The 21389-nt window shown below is 34.6% G+C and overlaps 1 protein-coding gene across 15 annotated transcripts in view; it reads left to right on the top strand.

The window, feature by feature from the left end:
- The window catches only part of LOC105143170 (uncharacterized), a 440192-nt gene that overhangs the window by 284663 nt on the left and 134140 nt on the right, over positions 1–21389 (top strand). For all 15 annotated transcript variants that reach the window (XM_087407269.1, XM_087407271.1, XM_087407270.1 and 12 more), the window contains one exon: positions 15935–16051. In XM_087407269.1, the coding sequence (XP_087263395.1) occupies positions 15935–16051 (117 nt within the window). The remainder of the gene's footprint in view (positions 1–15934; positions 16052–21389) is intronic.

Here is a 21389-nt window from a genome sequence, read left to right as displayed (position 1 = left end):
GTTCATAACTCGTATCGAGAGAAAAACGGCTGAGAATTACCGCAATTTTGCTCCTGAGCGAACAATGGACGATGCGCCTAAGCTTCGTTCCTACATAGGGGACAACGAACGGTTTTTATCAGGTGCCGGCCAATTGATCTGTGCGCTTCTGGAAATAATGCGGCCGTGTGGTTATCGTTGGTGTGATTTTACGATCGACTGGCGCGGACGAGACAATGGCCTCCCGTTATTTATTAGCTCGAATTTCCGCGCATTATGCACCATCGAATCTATCTGCATCGCGGCATACGTGATTGGCCCACGGTTTATGCACGAGTTAGGTGGCCTTTCAATACTAAAATAAATCATTAGCATGCGCGAGTGCGAGCCCGCAGCCAGCTATTATGGTTAAATAATCGTGTTATTGTAACTGATGGTACTCAGTGCAATTCTAAAAACTATATCATCCAATTGCGGCTGAATTAATCGCAATCCTGGTAGAAATGTATGCTGTTTTTCTTAGGCACTCATCCAATTGTTGTCTAGTGTTTTTGTGTTCTCATTAGTTGTAACAATACTACATTGGAATTAGACAAGAATTTGATAAAGTTTTATTTAGTAGCTAAAGCAATTTTTCTAAAAAAAAAAATATATATATATATATACAATATGCAGATATTCAGATTTTGCGCATCTTTTGTGTGCAATAACTGCAGGTATAGTGTTACATCTAGATTGGCATTCTAAGTTATACTTCTCATTGTCAGTTACTATTAGACAGATTTAATTATTTAATATCTGCTGAAAAATGCAAGAAATTTATATCATAAACGTTTACATCGTTTCTGCCATTCGAAATTTATTTCCTAAAATCTTGATAGAAAAGAAAGAATCATTGGAATAAAGCGAAATAAATTTGCGAAGCGTCCGCACAGTTCCATTGTGGCAATGGATAATTTCGCGACGACGACGTCGAGAGCAATATCTGCAGAGAACGTGAAAAGAACCATATAATCCTTATTCCGTATTAAGATCACGAAACGTCGCTTAACACGTTCTGCCTTTTTCTCAGCTTTCTCCTGTCCGCTCAAAGAATTTACATGAGCATCCGACTTTTACGTTACATTAAACATATTTAATACTTTTAACGTATTAATGATTTTTAAATTCTAAAAGATAACTAATCTCAGAAGTTTGGAGATCGTTGAATTGTGACGTTTGTGTCTCCGATGGCGATTTGATGAAACCGAGCGACAATTAGCGAAGCTCGAAGAGTCTCCGACCACATCATTGTTCCTTCTCTCGTTTCGAATCGACTGGTCCAGCTTTACCGCTCGTTCCTGCATTCGTCTTTCGTCTATGGATACCAGCCAGGACGGGGGAGGGAATAGTCTTGTTTTCAGAAAACTTCAGATCCAATTCACCAACTTTCCACATTACGACAATGCCGTTCGAGCTCGAGGACGCGTGGAGTAGTCTTTCATCCGTTCGAGGGTAAATGAAACTGCCGCTGAGAGAAGCAGGAACCAGAAAGACGTTCCGTGCTGGACAGAAAGGAGAACGCGAATCACCTCTTTCCCCTTAACTTTACCGCTGATTACACGTTCCGCTACTGAGTAGAATTCGTCTCGCCAGAAATAAATTAGTTAATGGATCTTCTGCGTTCCGGTGCACCGCAGAAGCCGCGCGACAGCAACTTTTTGCGATTATAGAAGAAGCAAAAATGGGAAACCTATGTTCCTAACAGACGTGGTAATTATATCTACTAATAATTGAATTTATTTTTGAAATTTTTATAATACAATTCTAATGGAATAAGAATCAACGCTTATCAATAATTAAATTTAGCGCAGTCTTATAATAGTTATATATTTTATTTACGAAAAGTTTAATACTCTGTTTGGGGAAGACAGAAAGAGATTTTTCAAAAATGAAGAAAAGTCCGAAGAAAATTTTTCATTAAATAAGTGCAATGTTGTTCTAGCAATTTAAGAAGAGAAAGAATCTAATTTTTTTAACCGATCCTGAGACACTCTTATGATTACTCCCTTGTGGAATATAAAAAATGAATTGTTTAATCTTTTGAAACGGAATTGTATAACGCTACATGTTTTATATAATCAGATTTCAGCTATAGTTTTTTTTATACGAAGCTTAAAATATTATATAAGTTTTACAATAATGTAGCATTTTTATTAATTCACTTATGTTTTTTCATTTTGATAATTTTATTTATTTGTAAACATTAACTATTTTATCAGACAAATTAAAAAACTAAAAACAAAATATGTTAAGATATGTATTTATGGGCCATGGGGCAATTCTCTTATATTAATAATAAGTGCTGTAATCGATTACAGTACTTAAAAGATTAATTTGGTATTCGTGAACTGAATACATACAAGTCTCTGCAAATACTTATTCGTGCGAACTTAAAACACTTAAAATTCACATTAGAGAAACGCATTAGAGTTTCACGTTACAGTAATTTATTACACACCGGAATTTATGCCTCATTAATGAAAAGTGAAATTATTCCGGTTGAATTTAGCGTGTAGCCAAAATTTTACGCGCGATCGCGCAAAAATACACACCCGCGGGTCATATCGGGTCACATCGAAAGCCAGAAATGGTAAGCTTCTCGCTTATCCATACTCGTTTGCACCACCAGCGTGCGATTTGTGTCCCGTAGATCGCCAGATTAATGGGGTACCGATCGATGGGGCACATTCACATCCGCGTCGGCTCAGCCGTCATGTCGTCCGATTTTCGAGGGTTCGACGAGGGTGGATCTGCGCGCTCCATCCCTCTAACCGGTGCCGCGCCCGGAATCGTTCTGATCGTTAGAAATTTGATTTCACGCTTGCCGCATCCATAACATTCTCCCTGCGCGAGCGCGAACAACGTCGACGATAGTAATGGTACATGGAAAATAGGCTTTTGTGCCGCATGTATTGGGTGGAACGTGAAATTTCATCAAGATTATCATCGCGTATAATTTTAATCGAGAAATTAGAAGGCAACAATGAGATTATTCATCTTTAAACGAATGACAATAATATTATAAGTAAATAATTTTTTCATAATTATTTACATGTTTATTTTTTTCATAATTAACTTACATTATATATTGATGTATGAATATTGGCAATTTTGAGAAAAAAAGTTGATATATAGAACACGATCTTCTATCACTTTTCTTGTGTCCACCTAAACATCGGCATCGTTAAGAGATAGAGACACATAAATGGTTTATACCACTAGCACTGCCCGTAAAAAAAGGTGATAGATTTTTTTTTTTACGTAACACCTAGTATGTGTATGCGCATGTACCGTTCCCTCGTACTCTCATTTTCCGTTACTCTCGCATCTACCTGATGTAACGGGCGTAGTCCCAACGCGAAATAACTCGCATAAATCACCGATGTGTTACGTAGATACATTTCGTGCGATTCCACTGGCGGCAATGTTTTAATAAAACCCGAGGCCCAATTATTCAACTCGGCGACCTCAGTTCACGTCCTCAAATGACCCGTGTACACGTACTGAAATCTCTTACTTTTAACCAAATATACGGTTGTTTTGTTATTTTATATTTTATTCAAAAGGGACTGTTAGACCCATTTATCACTTTTATTTCTATCGTGTGTAGTTGCGATGGTATTTTGGCATTTTCGATAAAAACGATCGGCAAGCATCGTGACAAATAGCCGTCATTCCTTTTCGCAGTCGAAGCCGCGGATCACGTTACGGTTGTTTGGACAGCCGTTAGGCGTTAAAAATAGCATGTACTCAAAGTTTTCCGCTCGCTCCCTCGATCCTCTGCCATCTCCTCCGCGAATCTTGTTATTTTCGTGATAATCTGAAGTATCACATAAGCCGCTAACGTCAACCAGGAGAAGATGGAGAAATGGTTTCGAGAACAGACGACGTTGACAAACATCACGCGTACCATTTTCGAGCACTGCCTCCCAGCGCGAGGCGTGTGTCAAAAACACACGTGAAACTTTGATACAAACCTGACAGCTTCCGGTCACGAAATCCAGAGGTGGATACGCGAGGATCTGAAATCCAAGCGGCGTACGTTTCGTTCGTTATGAACGAAAAGAGCAGGAGTCAGAGCGCTGGACTGTGAGAAGTAAAGTGAAAAAAGTTTTCACCGTTCCCTTCTCAGCCCTTTTTGCTCTTCTCGCCATCCTCGTTATTCTTTTAAGACCTGCGTACAGATCGTTTCCGTGAGGAAGAAGAAAATCCACCCTGTTGATTTATTCGAAAGAGCTACAAGAAAATTATGTGGATCTTAACGTAGTCCGGTCAATTGCATTTTTTTTTCTTTGTCGACTGATCAAAGTCAAATCTCTGATGGAATATTTCTTCGTTCGAGAAATGTAGTTTTATCGGTTGTATTTTTTCAACTCGAGATCGTCAAGACGTTGGAGTTTGTGGGGGGACGAGGGATGAGAGACGAGATAGCGTCGAGTAATTCTTGATTACTGAAGAATAAAAAGGACTGCGAAGTACTTATTTCTTAACGAAAGCTAATTGTCGGATATATATTTGCGTAATTTACATTTTAAGAGCGGAGAGAGTGCTCGTTAAAGTCTATTGCGTAAATGCAATTGGAGCCGAAGTAAATAAGAATCTCGACTAGCCAATTGTCACGGTTCAGTGAATCGAAGCTCGTGATTTAAAAGCCGAGGTGATCAACTTAACGACGACAGTCGCTCGTGACTTCACAATTTCAACGAAATTACTGCAATGTCTGTTTCGCTGCTATTTAAACGTCAGACTTATCCTTCACTGTCTGATTAATCCTTCGTTATACTACTCGATTTTAGAGTATGGCTTACCGTCCGATCTCTCGTTGAGACGTACTACTTAAAATGCGTTTATTCCTTCTAATATATATAAAAACAAATTTTTAAATATCGCAATAATTTCATGTAATATATATGTGAATCATATATTATAAACAATATCAAGGAGACACTTTTTTTTAGTATAATAATTTTTTCGCAATATAATTTTTGCTGCTTAATTGTTATTATGTATATACAGTTTATCTCTTTTTATTTATAAATTTATAATTCTAGTGTCGAATGATAACATTAATTATTAGATGCAATTAACTCTTAGTACACGATAATTTTCCGGTCTTTTATTATACGATGGATCGTTTATGTTCTGGATTAATTTTCATCACTTTTATAAATACATAAAATTATAATTTTTACATAGTTTTATTTTAATACCTTTAAAAAGTACTTGCAGGTTGTATATTTAAAAAATTATATAAATATTATAACTAATTACTTGGTACTCTTGTATTTTATATAATATTTCAAAGAAAAGAAATGTGTTGGAGACGAATGACCCAATCATGTGTACTATAAGGATAAAGGTAAGTATAAGATTAACGAAGTGGATAAAACAATAGACGCAATTTTATTACAGTTTCGCTATAGCAGTTGTGAAAGCACGAACTGTGCCCTTTATCGATTTTCCATTCTGCAGAGGTCAGTGTACCTTTAAAACTTTATCGGCCACTTATACCGCTGTTTTATCGTTTTTCCAAGAAAATCATTAAATACAGAATAAATTCTGCCAACATTCGTAACGTATGTCAAAGGTAGTGCAAAACCATTCGTTGAGAATGTGGTTCTTGGCTGCGGATAGAACTAGTAACTTATTCCACTTTCAGTGAAACTAACATTTTCATTTCAACGGTGATTCTATGAAATGTCGAGGATGAATAATTTTCCATGCTTCCGTGGCGAAAACGGGACTCGCACAGAGAAAAAACATATCTTAGTAAATATCTTACATAAGTTATGTAAATTTTATTAAAAATGTCAAAATTCCGTACAATAATAAAGTAATGTATAAAATAAAATGTTTATTATGTAACTATACGTATACACATATAAATACTGTTTTAATAAGAATTATTTAAAATATTATCTTAGATGATTTGACTTCGAAAATTTTATGAATTTGTTCGTTTTAGATTTTTCACGTCTACTAATGAATTCTAATCGACAGAAGAATAATAGATTACTAAATATCTGATAATTAAGCAATAAATAATAATCTTTTACTTTAGCTAAATTTTGTTAATAGATGCAAAGGTTAAAATTTAAAAAAAAAATAGATTCTTTGAGAAAAAATGTATTTTAATAAAAAGCTACTAATTAATAACTATATTATTTAAAAGAAATATTTTTCTAGTGTATATCTCTATTCAATCTGTCAAATAAGTCAGATTTATTTCGGATAATGACAGTACAAGTACAATCTGGAAAAATCAACTGAAACGCAGTTCATGCAGTCAGAAATCAGTTGACATTTTTGAATGCACCGCTTGGAGAGTCGAGATTAAAGTGTTCCCTGTCGTACGAACTCAGCCGTTCGAAAACGAATTACAGTACGCTTGCGCGTATTGCAGTAAATGGATTTATCTCTCAGTTGGCTTTACTATTGACGCATCGTCAGCAAACATTATTTCGGATTAAGTCGATTTGTTTTACTTAAACCCGTTAAACGGGCGGCCTCCTATCTGAATTAAAAAAAATAATTGAATTTTTCCATTTATAGTATGTCGATACTGTGTAATGTTTTATAAATTATATAATGAGTCGATTCGATAATGAGTCCAAGTCTCTTGACTGTCACAATTTATTCAGATTTTATACAGAGAAAGGAGGAAAAACATAATACATTATAAATCAGCAGTTTTCTTGAGCTTTTCCCGCGATAATGACGACGATAATGCGATTTCGATCACTATTGTTCGAGGTATTTGCTAACCGCCGCGCCGACTTGCGCCGCGTTCACTCTCGGTTGTATCTGCGAGGGAACGTTCCTCACTTTTGCCCCTCGGGATTGCGTCGGTTTACATTTAAATTTATAATCCGTCCCTCAGAACGAGGAGACCCCGTCCGAATGCCCGCAGTAAATTGATTTGCAGTATAACTCCGTTTCCTCGCCGCCGTCGGAGGGGTTCGCACCTCGTCGGTGAAAAGATGGTACAGCATGAAAAAGACATGGAAAGCTGTGCAAGCAGAATGGCGAATGGCGAAACGTCGGGGTGGTGGAAACGGCGGATGACGGGTTTGAGGAGGGAGGAAATGTAAAATACGAGATGGTCTGGGCGCGGTAAGCGATTTCCGGTTGACTGACTGACATCGGTAAGCTTGGCTCTGCCTCCGGGCAACCTTCTCACCGTCTAGTTGGTTTTCCTTCGCGTTCTCTCGGGCTATCCACAAGCGGACGTTATATACAAGAACGCACATGTGTTTGTTATGTGCAGACAACGTGTACAAACGTGTACACAGGGCCAGGATTCTCGCTACTCCGTTTTCCACTCGGAGGCTCGACCGCGATTAAGGTACTCCGCGACAAGACATGCCAAATTGCACGGTATTTCGAGGAGGCGGTTCCAAGGACTCGCCATCCACATTGCCTGACAGCAATTTCGATAAGAACTCATCCTTCCGACGAAGTGACGTGTATACTTGTCGAGATTCTTTTATACGTTATGTCAACGGTCTGAACTAATGATGTTATCGACATTTAAAGATTCCATCATATGTTACAGACACAATGAAACTCTTGTCGCTCTAGTTATGACGTCAAATTTACTAGACTTAAATAATTGTGGTCTTTTCATTTATGACAAAAAAACACGGAAAAAAATGTTTTATATATAATTAATTTTATGTTTTATATTAAATTATATAATTTTATGTTTTTGTATATAATTATATATGATTTTATATAATTATATATAAAATTTTTTCCCAGGAATATTTGGTTAGAATAATTGGAATTCTGATTGAAAATGAACGAATCAGAATTTTGTGATTAATGCTATGAATTCTGATTGAAATAATCGGAATTCTGATAGATAATTAGACTCTATTCGTCTGGATATTTTTCTTAGTGTACAATTTGATATTCAATACTTCACTATTCATACTAATATTTACAAATTGTAAGTATGTGAAAAGGATGATTTTATTGAAATATCTAAAACTAAACAACACAGTTCTGGAAATAGTTTTGTTAAACCATCAAAATAATTATGTAGGAAATTCATGATGAGTAATATTACATACAAACAGTGTTAATGTTCTAGCAACTAGCTTGAACTAATTATTTTGATAATTTAACACACATAAAATTATCTTCTAGCTTTTTGAGATATTTTAGCAAAACGATTCTTTTTATAAATATAAATAATATAAATATTTATATTATTAAATATAAATATAAATATTTGACGTACGATTTAACTTGTGCCTTAATCGTGAAAAGAATAAAATGCCATCGATTGAAAATATTAATTACATAATTATCCATTATAAATAACGATATTAATTTATTGTTGATCGAATAAAATTCTCTCTGAAATTTCTGTTAACTGATTGAGTATACTTAGAAACCATTGAGATTATGTATGTCCTTGCAGTTGCAATCGTGACTTCGAAGTTTCTACGCGGCGCAAGGTCTGTCTGTTTCGCATTATACTGCCAAGAAGCACGGTCCACGAGTTTCCGTTTTATACCCCGGTGAGCCAGCGCGATTATAAGGGACTCTAGGAGACAAGGCCGTCCTAAATTGCACTCGAGTGTTTCGTAACTCTCCTCGACGTTGTGACGATATTCCCTCCAGATGTAGTCCACAAAACCCTGTGCGCTCTGGGAGAAATCTCGCTTCTGTATAACCCAACGAGATACCACTTCCATATATATGTACGTAAGATAATTCTTATTAACGAGAAGAAAGACGAGAGTTGAGAATTTTCGTATCGCGTGTTCTCATGCTCGTAATATGTATCCAAGAAACGTGCACGCGATGAAACTTGCGATGTTATCATCATGTGATTATCGCGAAAAGAAATACAAAGTGTAACGGAACTTTGAAGGAAATCACGTAGCATAAAAGTTAATTATTTAATTGGTAAATTACCGTTTCTTTATTTGCTATTTATTAAGAATTAATTCTTTGCTCTTAAATCATAATTTTTATTTTCAATACAAAGAAGCGAAAAAGACCATATTGCTTGTCAATTTAATTTATGATATTACATATTTCAGTTTTCGTTTCGAAACATTGTATTAAGACTGACAAATAATCAGCGCGCAATTTGCTTGAATCGGAAATTGTAAGATTTATGCAAAAAATACTTTCAGACATCAACATCCGCTTTAATTGAATATGATCTTCTTTGCTCATTTACAATATATTAAATATTTCTCTGTTAAACTTTTACTATTTTTTATTTTAAGAGTCCTATCGACTGTTATGTGTAGAATATTCTTTCCTAGAAAAAAAAAATTATTTGGATGCAAAGAAATCTGGTCCTCCTCTACATTTCATAAAATGGTAGTAGTTGATTCACAAACCGAAAAACTAGTAGAATGGTCAGACGCCCTTGAGAAATCGTTTCGATCTTTTGGTCACGGGCTCAGTTCATCGTACAGAGAACGAGATGAACGAATTCGACAAGAGCGAGAAAAAAGAGGGAGAGAGAGAGAGAGAGAGAGAGAAGGCAGGGTTGCTCCGCTGCAGAGAAAATCGCGCGAAATAAAAGCATCCAATTTCCTGTGAATCGTCCGTTGAATCTCTCAGCGGACTTCCTCCTCGCTCTTCCTCTCGCCGTGGCGTCCGAACGATGTGGCGCGAGAAGAAAGAGCACGGAGGGCCGGTTCATGCTTTTCACAGCCGGACACGAGATGCCAAATGCAGTTGGCGAAACGTGAACGCCAAGGATCACGAGTCGAGGGTATAGGGTGACTCGCTGAACAGCGTGAAGAGCGTGGCGATGCCGAAGAGTGTCGGCTTCCGTCTTTATTCTGACGCAATCCTGGCATTTCAATTATTTATATCGCGCTATCAGCAGCACAATGAAATCTCCGTGATACGTCTCTCTCGTTTCTGCCTTTGTATTCCGGCTTTCTTACAAATTCCCCTTATTTGTTTCTACTTTCTTTGAATACTTGTGCAGAGCGGAAGCTGTTACTATTTCGGAAATAAAATAGACGTGCAAATAAAATTAAATGGAGATTGAAGATGGAATTCGCGACACGACGAAGTCCACAAGTAATAAATTCATAAGTGTACGCTCATTATTCAACTAATATTGATAATTCTTTAAGCCTAGAAAGAACGTTGTGTACAAATTTGATGTGTAAGTAAGCAAGATCATTAAGCGCTCCACTTTCAGTGATCAGCAGGGAATTTAATCTGCCTAAAAACTGGGACAAGCTTTTAAAAATTCAATCTGTTATATATCAATTTGTATTCTCTAGCGGTCAATATTATAAAAAAGCGTGATAAGTAATTTTAATTTTAAAAAGTTTTGTGTTATGAGAAGACAATTAGATTTTATATTTTTTATATCAAGATTGAATCAATTTGCTTATTCTTCCATTCCTTTTAAATTACTAATTAGGTTGTTTGATAATAAAGATCTAAAAATTTTCTTTTCTTTTATCACAAGATCTTTATAAAGATCCAGATTATAAATATTTTGTTATTAAAAGTGTGAAATGTATGAATTGTGTTACACACATTAATTAAAAGTGATCTGTTTCCTCGATAAAATTTACGTATCGATAGAGATACTATCACTGAATGTCAATAGCTTTCTAGTGTTAAAATATTATAAATATTTGTTGTGTACTATGTAAAGAATTGTGACCAATTCATTAAGAATTCCAACAGCAATGAAGGCATTCGTTATTAATGTTTACTTCTCTCTCAAGTCTTTCTACAATACCAAGACAGCTTGCTTGTGCAATACCGACAAAGCATTGTACACCTCAAGTAATAAAGACAACAGCTGCGGACCTGGATGCAAGAACTGCAAACTTCCCGCTGGATTGCTGATACGGCGTGAAGTTCACTTATTTGCATCGCATAATTGACAATACCGCTATTCGTCAGATATTCTCTGCTCCTTTGCTCTTCTTCGTCGGTTCTAACGATCCTCGATATCTTTTATCCTCTGACAATATACTTCACGCTCGCCTGTCTCTCCATGTTGCATGTCTAACGAGTGAAGAAGAAAGCTTCTTATAGAATCGCATAGCGGATACGTATCTCCGGTGCGATTTAAAGTTTTCGAGCGAACGTGGAAAAAGAGCTGAAGTATACTCGCGTAAGTCGCATCAAAAATGAATATCTTTCTTCCTGAAACCGGAAAGATGGGCTGAAAGTAACGAGCCCATCTTCTCAAACCGCGTGGCGCTTCAATTATTTATGACGTCTTGTTGATACCATCCTACACTAGTCAGTTACGCTTTTCATTGTTCTCTCTCTACACTACTTACCGACTTATCCTCTTTTTCTTCCTTGTTCTTGAAATATTAAGTTGTACCTTGACGGTTTTCTTACTTTTGCATTAAATAGACATATTTTTCGTCGTATAAAGTATACCAAAATTTACAATCTTACAATGAAATGATTATTAACTTTTTGGAGTTGACAGTGAGTCTATTAAATCCACTCAATTATATCCCTTTGGAGTTGAAGGTGATCCATTGGACTTACTTAATTATATTCTTTATGTCACATTTACAAATGTGAATAATTATTAAAATAAACTTGACATTTATTAATTTTTATACGAGTTATATCATTTTTTAAAAATTAATTAATGTCTTTTAATCAACATAAATTAAATAGGTTTTGCAGGCCTAGCGTCAATATAATTATATATTACAGATTTTGATGTTAGCTTCGAAGGATTAACATGTCATATTTTATATATCTTAAAAATATATATCTTAAAAATATATGGAATAATGACAGAATTATAATTTATCCGAAAACCAGCTATTAATATAAACGAAAACCAGCTATTTGCAATTCTTTATTTGAAAAATGTTTTTTTATAAAAGATGTCACAAGCAACCAAGTTCGTATTCTCTGCGGGACGTTAACGGTGTCGTAACTCGGATCAGAAGTTAGATCTACGGCCGAATTATGAGAAGATGTATGTCCTCTCGGACACCAATAGAGTTCGAAGAGGATCGCGCGAGAGACGATCGGATCTGCAACCCGTCGAAGCCTGCAAGCCGCAAGCAATTAATTCATAAGCGTACGCTCGACACAATGGTGAACTATGGTAGTACATATCCGTCTCTTCGCGCAACAATGCCACGCGAGCATCCGCACGTTGCACGAATAGTATCAAGATTTGAATGAGCCAATACAATGATAAAGGACCTGAATCCCTAGGAGGCGAAAGGTATTACCACACGGGAATACACGTCTCCGTGATTGTCTCGTTGATATGTTAATTAATGTTATTGATGTTAAGCAAGACTGCTCCGAGTACTCAATATGACTATCTATTAATCCTGTCGATGCAGAATCGAGGTTGCGTTAACCGATTGTTTCGACAGTCAAATTGCATTATCCGGCAAAATGCATTGATACGCACTGCACCAAATCTCCATGTCTGATAACAGATTTTCGTATGAAAATGGTTGGGTAATTGATTCAATTTTTAATTATCGCAGATCCTTCTAGCGACACCAGCAAATTGTTAAATGTCAACCTGTCAATCTCTTTGCAATTATCGTATATATTTTAACAGTATAACGATAATTTTTAAATTTTTTTCTATTTATGTTGTTAGCATAGATAGAAAATTAAAGTCTGCTATTCAGCATTATTATAAAATATTAGATATTCGCATATGCGAAGGATTTTTTTTTAGAGAGGGAGGCCAAATTTTAGAATTTGGAAATTTTAGAATTGAGACTTTTGAATCCTAGAAGGTAAAGTAGTCGATTATTGAATAATTGGATTTGTTTTATGTTTTACATTATTATTTTTAATTGATAATTAAAAGCCTATATCGGTCGAAGCTAGATCTTTAATGCTTTAAATAATTCAATGTGAATTATATATATATTATATATATATATATATATATGTGTGTGTGTGTATATATATACACTATATACATACAATGTATATGTGCATATATACCATATTTATAGTTATTCGAATTGCACGTCGAATTGGTTTTTCGGATTAATATTTTTCCGGGTAATATTTTTACATTTAAATGTTTAACATTTACTAAAATAATATTCTTATTATATGTTATTATTTTTCATTAATTACTAGCTAGTAAAAATCGCAATATTACATATATTTAATTTACTAATTTTCTTTTACTTTATTTTTCTTTGAAAATTGTACTGTGATTCTTCGAACTGGAAAAACTTAAATTTATAACACTAATCGTCTTGGATTCTCAAAAAATGTTTCTATAACTTTTATTTCCAATTCTTTCTTCTTTTTCATAATTAATTTCTTGTGAATACTCATTAAGCGTAGCCCGTTTATGCAATTTTAATTGTTTTTGTTCTTTAAGTTTTAGAAAAGGTCACAGCTCTCGCTCCCTTTTTGGCCCATGAACGTAGGATCTAGTAAACACTAACTAACAGTAATATAATGCGCGTCAGTATAATAATTCCCTGCTCAACAGTGTAATTATTACCAATACGTGTATTATATTACATTTATTATTGAGTGGAAAATTTTATAATAATATTGATGTTACTGTTAGTATTTAGGGATATATATATATTAGGTGTTGGAATTAATTCGTAGCGTTTTACAAGTGATGGGAAGTACTTTCATTAATGTATTTTTTAATGCTCATGTGAAATAAATAACATTCTTTCATTTAAAAACGCTACGAATTAATTCCAACACCTAATATATATATATATATATATATATATATATTCTATGTACCCTCCCTGGTGGAGGCTCATCGCCGTCGCAAAAATCTCTGAAATCTCGATAAGTAATAATTAACCAAGCGTAGCATAGCACATTTCCCGGTTTCCCTCTTACGAAGGTGAGCCGAGATGGCAAGTCTGATTGAATCACCATGATTCCCTCGTTGCATAACACGCGTTGCGTAACCACCCGATTCCATCCCGATTTCATCCACCCCTCATGGATTCTCTCATTTCATCCCTACTCTGAGAATCCTAGCCAACGACGCCTCGGGAAAACGAATCCTTTGAAGTCCCCCGTAATCGAAGAAGTAATTTCAGCGCGACCCTCGCTGGCAATCGTTTTTCCCCGGTCGCTTAGAATCGCGCATCTACCCTACGAAATGTTATTATCAGGAGCGCCCCGTCCTTGATAAAGACAATTAGCAGCATAATTCACGCAACAACTTTGTGAGTGAATTAAATAGAAAAAAAAAAGATAAAATTACGTATTTGTATGTACATTTAATAACAATTTATGTATTTATATTAAAAATATGTAATTTATTATCCATTAGTTTTTCTAAAAGTTTTACACGTATTAATATAATATAAATGTGTATATATATTCCTATATTAGAAAAAAAAGTCTGCAAATTGCAACAGCTATCATAATTTTACTCGAAATAACCAGAATTCTATTTGATATGATTAGAATCTTCTGATTCGTTCATTTTTAACCATAAATTTTTCTCAGTGTAATTATATTATTTTTGGGAACTTCTGGTTTTTGTGAATATTATAAAGCATTTATAAATAAAGGAATCTTAATATAAAAAAGAAAATTAATATAAAATATATTTTTGTACTAAATAAAGTTTTAATATTTATTTCATGTTAATGAACGTATGTGTAGCAATTTTAATCGTAAAGGAGAAAAGAGAGTCACACAAAATTCTTCAAAATTGTCATGTTGTCCCACAATTTCCATGATTTTCAAGGAAATTTTAGAGTAAATTTTAAGAGAAAATTCTCTCTGTGTGGGAGTTTACTTTGTTGTAATTTCTAAAGACTTCTTAACATAAGTTGCAATCGTACAACGTAATTCGCAAATGCAGCAGCAATCAGAAGAAGTCAATACCAAAGTACTCCATTGACGCTTCTAATTAATTATCGTGTTCGCAAATTACATTTTATAATTGCGACTTATATAGAGAAGCCTTTAGAAATTACACAACTAACTTCTCATCAAGTAGCAAACCAATCAAAATGATAACAAATAATGTAAGCTTGCTACTTAATTTGTCACCTGATTGTGTTTAACTTTTTGTCTTCACTTAAAATATTCCTTAATTAAGACATAATATTGAGTCAATTCTACTTAAATAAAAGTGGACATATTCTTATCAATGCCATTTACACTCTTCTTCTCTGATTTCCTCTATCTTCTCATATTGCGAATTCGCCGTTAAAATTAACATCGACATTTTCTCGGACGAAACCTAAATTCAATTTTACTTTACAAATCTAATTTAAGCAAAGTGAAACTCGTACTGTAGGGGCGAAACTTAGTTAACATTAAACTTCGCACACATATTGGATTCAAAATACGATTCCTATCAAATTCAATCTGGAATAGCAAGTACAAATCTTAACTATAGGAGAATAAAATCAAATTCGCGGCACGTAAACCGAAGTTGAGCGTAGATGCCACTTCGTAAAGTAAACGATGTCAAAATTAAAGGCTTTCCCTTTCTTGCTGCAAGAGACTGAGAATTACGCTTCTTTCCGAGATTAACAAAACAAAATTTTAATACGTAATTGTAAATAAATGCAAAGTCCACGAATGAATATGCGAATAAAAACAAATGTTACCCTGACGAAGGCGATGCCCTCGGAAGTAATTTGAATATTCCGGACTCAGAGGTAACAGTGAAAAATTCTTACCCGCGATTTCACAGTAAAATATGCATCTTTTCTAAAAAAAAAAAAAAAAAACTTCGCGAGACAAAATTCAACTCGTTGCAACGCTTAGCGAGAAAAATTCCACTACTTGGAGCGAGTCAGAAACTCGTAAATGTGATGGGGTAGTCGGTTCGAAAATTGCCGAAATTAATTAACGAGTGGCAGGAAAGGGAGCGGCAGGATCAGTGTGTACGCTCAGAGCTAATAGACAGCTACTGAGAGGTCTCGTCTTTTTGTTATAGGTGCGAGGGCGGCTGGCTTCAACTCGAGGGCAGTGCTCGCGTTTGTGGTCGGAACCAACGCTTCGACCGACCAGTCGTTCTCTTCTCGGACAAGCCGATCGCAACTCTACATATGCAGTAAGTACAGTACTTTCATCGCTTAATTTCCATCAGTGAACGCTTTTTGTATTGCCACTTTGTTAAGTTAAAAGCAATAAATTCTTCACTCGAGCAAACCGCCCCAAATTATCATTAATTACTCTTTGCATTATAAAATATCTCATCAGGAGAATTTTCTGCTTTATATATAAAATTTGAAACATCAAAGCATTTATTATGGCACTTTAATGTTTCAAGTAACATCATAAATAGACTAACTTTAAATATATGATCTATTTGCGCCGAGAAGGTCCGTTAAAATTTTTCTCTTTAGTTTCTAGAAATATAAGATTTTAGAACGTTCGAGTCGATAATTGTTCTCTAAAAAATAAAAGAGGAATCAGTAAAATCTTTCTCTCAGAATGAAAGTAGATACGTATCTACATCGACACGTATCTATTTTCATTCTGAGAGAAAGATTTTACTGATTTCTCTTTTATTTTTTAGAGAACAATTATGTCTTAAATGAATAGTGAGTGCGTAAAGTCAATTTAATGTCACTTTTATATATACATGCGAATTTTATTTTGATAATGTTATGCGCTACTTTTATATGGGAAGAACTTTTATAGCAGAAGAATAAATAGAATTCCAACGGCATTACGAAATAGAAACACGTCCTGAGCTTCTTACTACAAGTCGTTGTTATTTAAGTTACTGGAACAAGTAACGCTCATATATCGAATTTTACTCTTAAATACCATTAGACAGTGATATCCAAAAGATTGAATTCGCGTTTTCGAATCCCCAATGTTTGCAAAAGTTTCTCGCTCTGCAAGTATCGTAATAAATCAGATTTCGATAACTTGGAGAAGAAGCAAAGCTCGGAACGAGGCAGTATATATTTACACGATTCGCACCTTATAAGAAGCGATTTTCATTATCAAGTAGCTTTCTCTCGCTTCATCCATCGTTTGTACTTGAACATCAGCTCCTGAGAAAAGTTTAATTTAAATGCAAATTGATTTACCTTTGATAAAGTGAAATGGGGTTTCCTCTGTTTACTGCAAAGGTGAGAATTATTTTTTAAATTAACTTTCTTGACGACGGCGCCCACCATGTAACCGTATTTAATTACGTTGAAACTACTGTAGAGAAGTAATAATATGAAATTAATAGCTATTCATGATCAATGTGCCCTGGAACGTTACGAGCGTCAATTGAAATGGAATGCAAATTAATTATTACGTTTGATGAAACGTATCGATTTATTTATTTAATAGATGTAATCTTGTGAAAGACGTCAACATTTTATGATTTTGTACGTTTGCAACGTCGTAATTTAGGATTAATTTCTGCATCAATTATTATGTTTTTTTCATATTTATTGCTGATAATCAAATATAATTGAAATTATAGTAACTGGCAATTAATGCGAACGATCTGTAAAATTTTCATCCGCTTCGCAGTCGAGGTGAATTATTATGGCTGTCGTCTGAGAGAAAAATCTGAATAATTGATTGGTACATATTGTTGGGCCTCACGGGACTCGGTAAATGGTGAAAAAGTTGCAAATTCGTCCGTAGGTAAATTCCCACGTGGCTCTCCACGCGGTACCTCCATTATTTATGTTTCTTAATTGGCGCGTCCAGAAAAAGCAAATTTTCTATCCGACAACGAGAAGCTTCGTTACGGACTACTCATTAAATATTTATGGCGAAATCAGTGTCTGCGATATCAGCGCGTCAACTAAAGTCTGTGTATACATAAAACATCAGCAGTTTGCTACGCAACTCGTTTCTTTGATCGTGGCGCAAGATTCTAAAGATGTTTCCGCGATGGTTTTGATGATCCATTCAAACTTCTAAAGAGTTTACGTAAACATTCAAATTTGCAAGTATCACGCGAAACCCATATTTGTTAATTATATAGAATTCTTTGAAATTTGCAGTTAATTTTCAATATTTTCACCATCTATCGAACACAAATTGAAAATCGAGAATTCGCAAGAGTAACGTGGCGTACAATTTAATTCTACTAGCTCATTCCTAGAAGTAATTTCAATATGATGTTCAATATGATCGTTCAATAAATTTGTGGAAATCGCACTTGATTTCTATCGCAAATTATTTCCATAAATTATATGCGAACGAAACAACCGTACGTAAGATAATAATTGTATCAAATAGCATCAAAGTAAAACTCGATGAGCGTAAAATTGATCGACGAATTTGCGTGCTAATCCAAAGTAAAATATTTTGCAAAGAGAAGCATAATTTCTTTTTTAACTAGCAAGAAGAATATTTTTAAAGAACATTTATAATCTTCTTTTTACGTATACTTTATATATCCAATTAATGAAGCTTTAATTTGCTAGACAATTGATAACAATTCTAATTCTGATAGTCTTGAGCATTACGTGAGGAAATATGATTGTTTATATAAAATTTGTTAACAATAGAAGAATAAAAGACTTTAGAAGAAGTCACTGTTAAAAGTATTTCTAATCCGGAAATGTCTCTCGCGTTATTACTCGGCACTTTCTCAGCGAAAACTCCGAAACGCGGTTTGGTCGGTATGAAATTTATATAAGTTGGGAAGTTGAGTGTAATGTGGCAAACCCGTCGCACGCGACTGGCATAAATGTGTCAGGAATGATTTATGGCGTTTAACTTCCACTCTCGTCCACGGCAACTTCTTATATGAAAATATCTAGGAAACAAATGACAACCTATGAGTCGTGATGAGCGAAATTTATTTCAATAGGAAATTGAACTAGATATATTTATACACTCATCGAGAAAAGAGAGAAACATTAGAATAATATTTTGTCGAATAAGTATAAAATTTACTTTTATTCTCACAGATTTTCTTTTTTTCAAGAAAACGAAAATTATAACAGTCGGAATTTCAAAATTATCTTGTAAATGAATGGAAAAGAAACGAGGAAAAACGAAGTTTACACGGACGAGTAAACGTAGGTGGTGATATAAAATTGCATGACAAATTTTTCATGAATTTCTGGCTAAAAGTTTCCTAGTGTCACTTAATTGGTTAAATTAAAAAGCCGCGATGAAAATTCCGTCGGGTGGAATCTCAAAAGTACGCAATACATGCGAAACGTTGCGTAATATTTTTCAGCATCGCCTGTAAAGTAACGTATCCAGTCGAATTCGAGGCAATAATCGGATTCCCATGAAATTTCAACGCGCTCATTTCCATAACTACGTCCTTTTATGTCACCGTGAAACATTGAAATGGACTGAATTATTCAACCGATAATACGCGGCTCATACGTGGAATACGGACGGAAACTTTGTCTGTTATGTTTCAACATATTGCATAATGCACTTTAAACTACGGCCATTGTTCACGCGGGATATAAACCGTAAAAGGTCAATATACGATCTCGGTTTATCACGAAACGGGAATGCTTTCGAGAGAAGTATGAGAGATACTCGTTTGCCTCGCTTATATTTTTCTTCTACCAATATGTCAGATTTATTTGAAAATCTCTTTTTTTTCAAGAATGGAATATCAAATAAAAATAGCGAAATATGCAATAAAAATATCGAACAAAATAACTATCCACGTTTGAACGTTTATAGTGCAGGTTAAACTCAGTTTCATGTTTCACTAAAAAAAATTTTTTTATGAAATCGGTTGCAAATTTACATTATTATTGCTCTCTTGTTTTATTGTCCATTATTAATTTCGATTTATATAATCAACTTTGCGTGAGAATTTTTATAAACTATTTGCACATTGTTTTAATGTTTCAAAAATTTTTTTCAAAATAATTTTGTGTATCTAACACATAAACTATAAAATATCTTTGTAAATAAAAATGTAACAAAAGTAAAAATATTTAACACAAAAATTATTTGTGAATTTTGTAATGGCATATTATTTAAGTAATTTGTCCTACTGAAAAATTTTGATGGTCTAACAAAATTATTTTCAAATCCGTATCTAGCTAAATTGTTTGATAGTTCAACAAAATCGTTTTCTCTGTGTCTATATATTCGATTACACCTTGTGTTTGCCGGTTAATATTAAGTTGTGATGTATACGTTACACACTTGTTATATTATTACTTGAAATTTTGAACAGATTATTATTTAGATCTGGCATTTGATCGAAATATATCTACCGCAGATATTTTAGCGAAGTATACCTATCGTACGCATCTAATAATTTGCACATCATAAGTGCAATTAGTCAATATTGCTAATTTTCTCGTCGTACATTATTACAATTGAATTATAATATATTTGCAACTTTCACACGCGCAATCAGAATCGATGGATCCATTAACATCGATGATCGAGAGAAAGAGGGGAGGGGGAGAGAGAGAGAGAGAGAAAGCGAATTCGCGGTATTATTTTAAAATGTCAGATATGGAAATTAAACTAGAGGAGTAAAATTCTCATTGGTCATTTATCTTCTATTTATGCGTATTGTATAATGAATCTGCAGAATTTGCTATCGAGGATTTAACAATTTCGCAAAACAATGTTCCATAGGAGCAACAATGCTGCACAGTCGCGTGCGGAAAAGTCGAAATAAATTAAGCGAGGACGACATAATTACGATGTGATTATCACTGAATTTTGAATGATTCTTGTTTCCATAGCGTAACAAATTTACACCACTAACTTGGCATACTACATTTTGAAAGCGCACCTTTTTGCATCCTTTCTGCATTCTTTCTCTAACTCTCTTGGAATCTCTGACGAAAATTTATAATCGGCTTTACCGCCGCGAAAATGCTAAACTATAAAGCCGCGTCCTAGTTTACTTCGACTACTATTAAACCGGATAAACATTTTCGCTTTAGTCAAATTTTGGTTTATTATACAGCTTCAACGATGTAGAAAAGCTTTTCGTCGGAATTTAATGTATATCTCTCAATTATGTGTTGACGAGGACAGGTGATAACGATGCTATTATAATTAAAAGTGTTTGCGATTAATCTTTGCGATTTACATAGAAAATTTAAGACTCAGCGTTCGTGCAAGCGTTCTGACAATCTGCATAATTAAATGTTTTGGATGTTCTCCGCTTATGCCGAAGCACCAATCTTTTCTTTCACAGCTTCCAATTTACATGCAAATTAATTCACTTTTGATGGAGATGCCTTTACTCGTGACGAAATTAGTTTATTGAATTAGTAGCTCTAATTTTTGCCATTATCCGTTTCAGGCTTGTCGTCGTTCGCGACATCATACAGTCACGCCAAAACGTATTTGATGTTCAATCACGTAACCGCAGGTTAATTTAGTTGGACGGCCATCAAGCGCCAAAGGACACTCTTTTTCGGGTTGACGGCATTTCCGATGGCTTAAGTCCTGCCATCCTAATTTTCGGTTCGTTT

This window comes from Acromyrmex echinatior, chromosome 6 (genome assembly GCF_024713525.1).
Source record: "Acromyrmex echinatior isolate Ae372 chromosome 6, ASM2471352v2, whole genome shotgun sequence".
Taxonomy (NCBI): domain Eukaryota; kingdom Metazoa; phylum Arthropoda; class Insecta; order Hymenoptera; family Formicidae; genus Acromyrmex; species Acromyrmex echinatior.
Note: the sequence above shows the minus strand (reverse complement) of the source record. Positions and strands in the feature narration are given on the sequence as shown.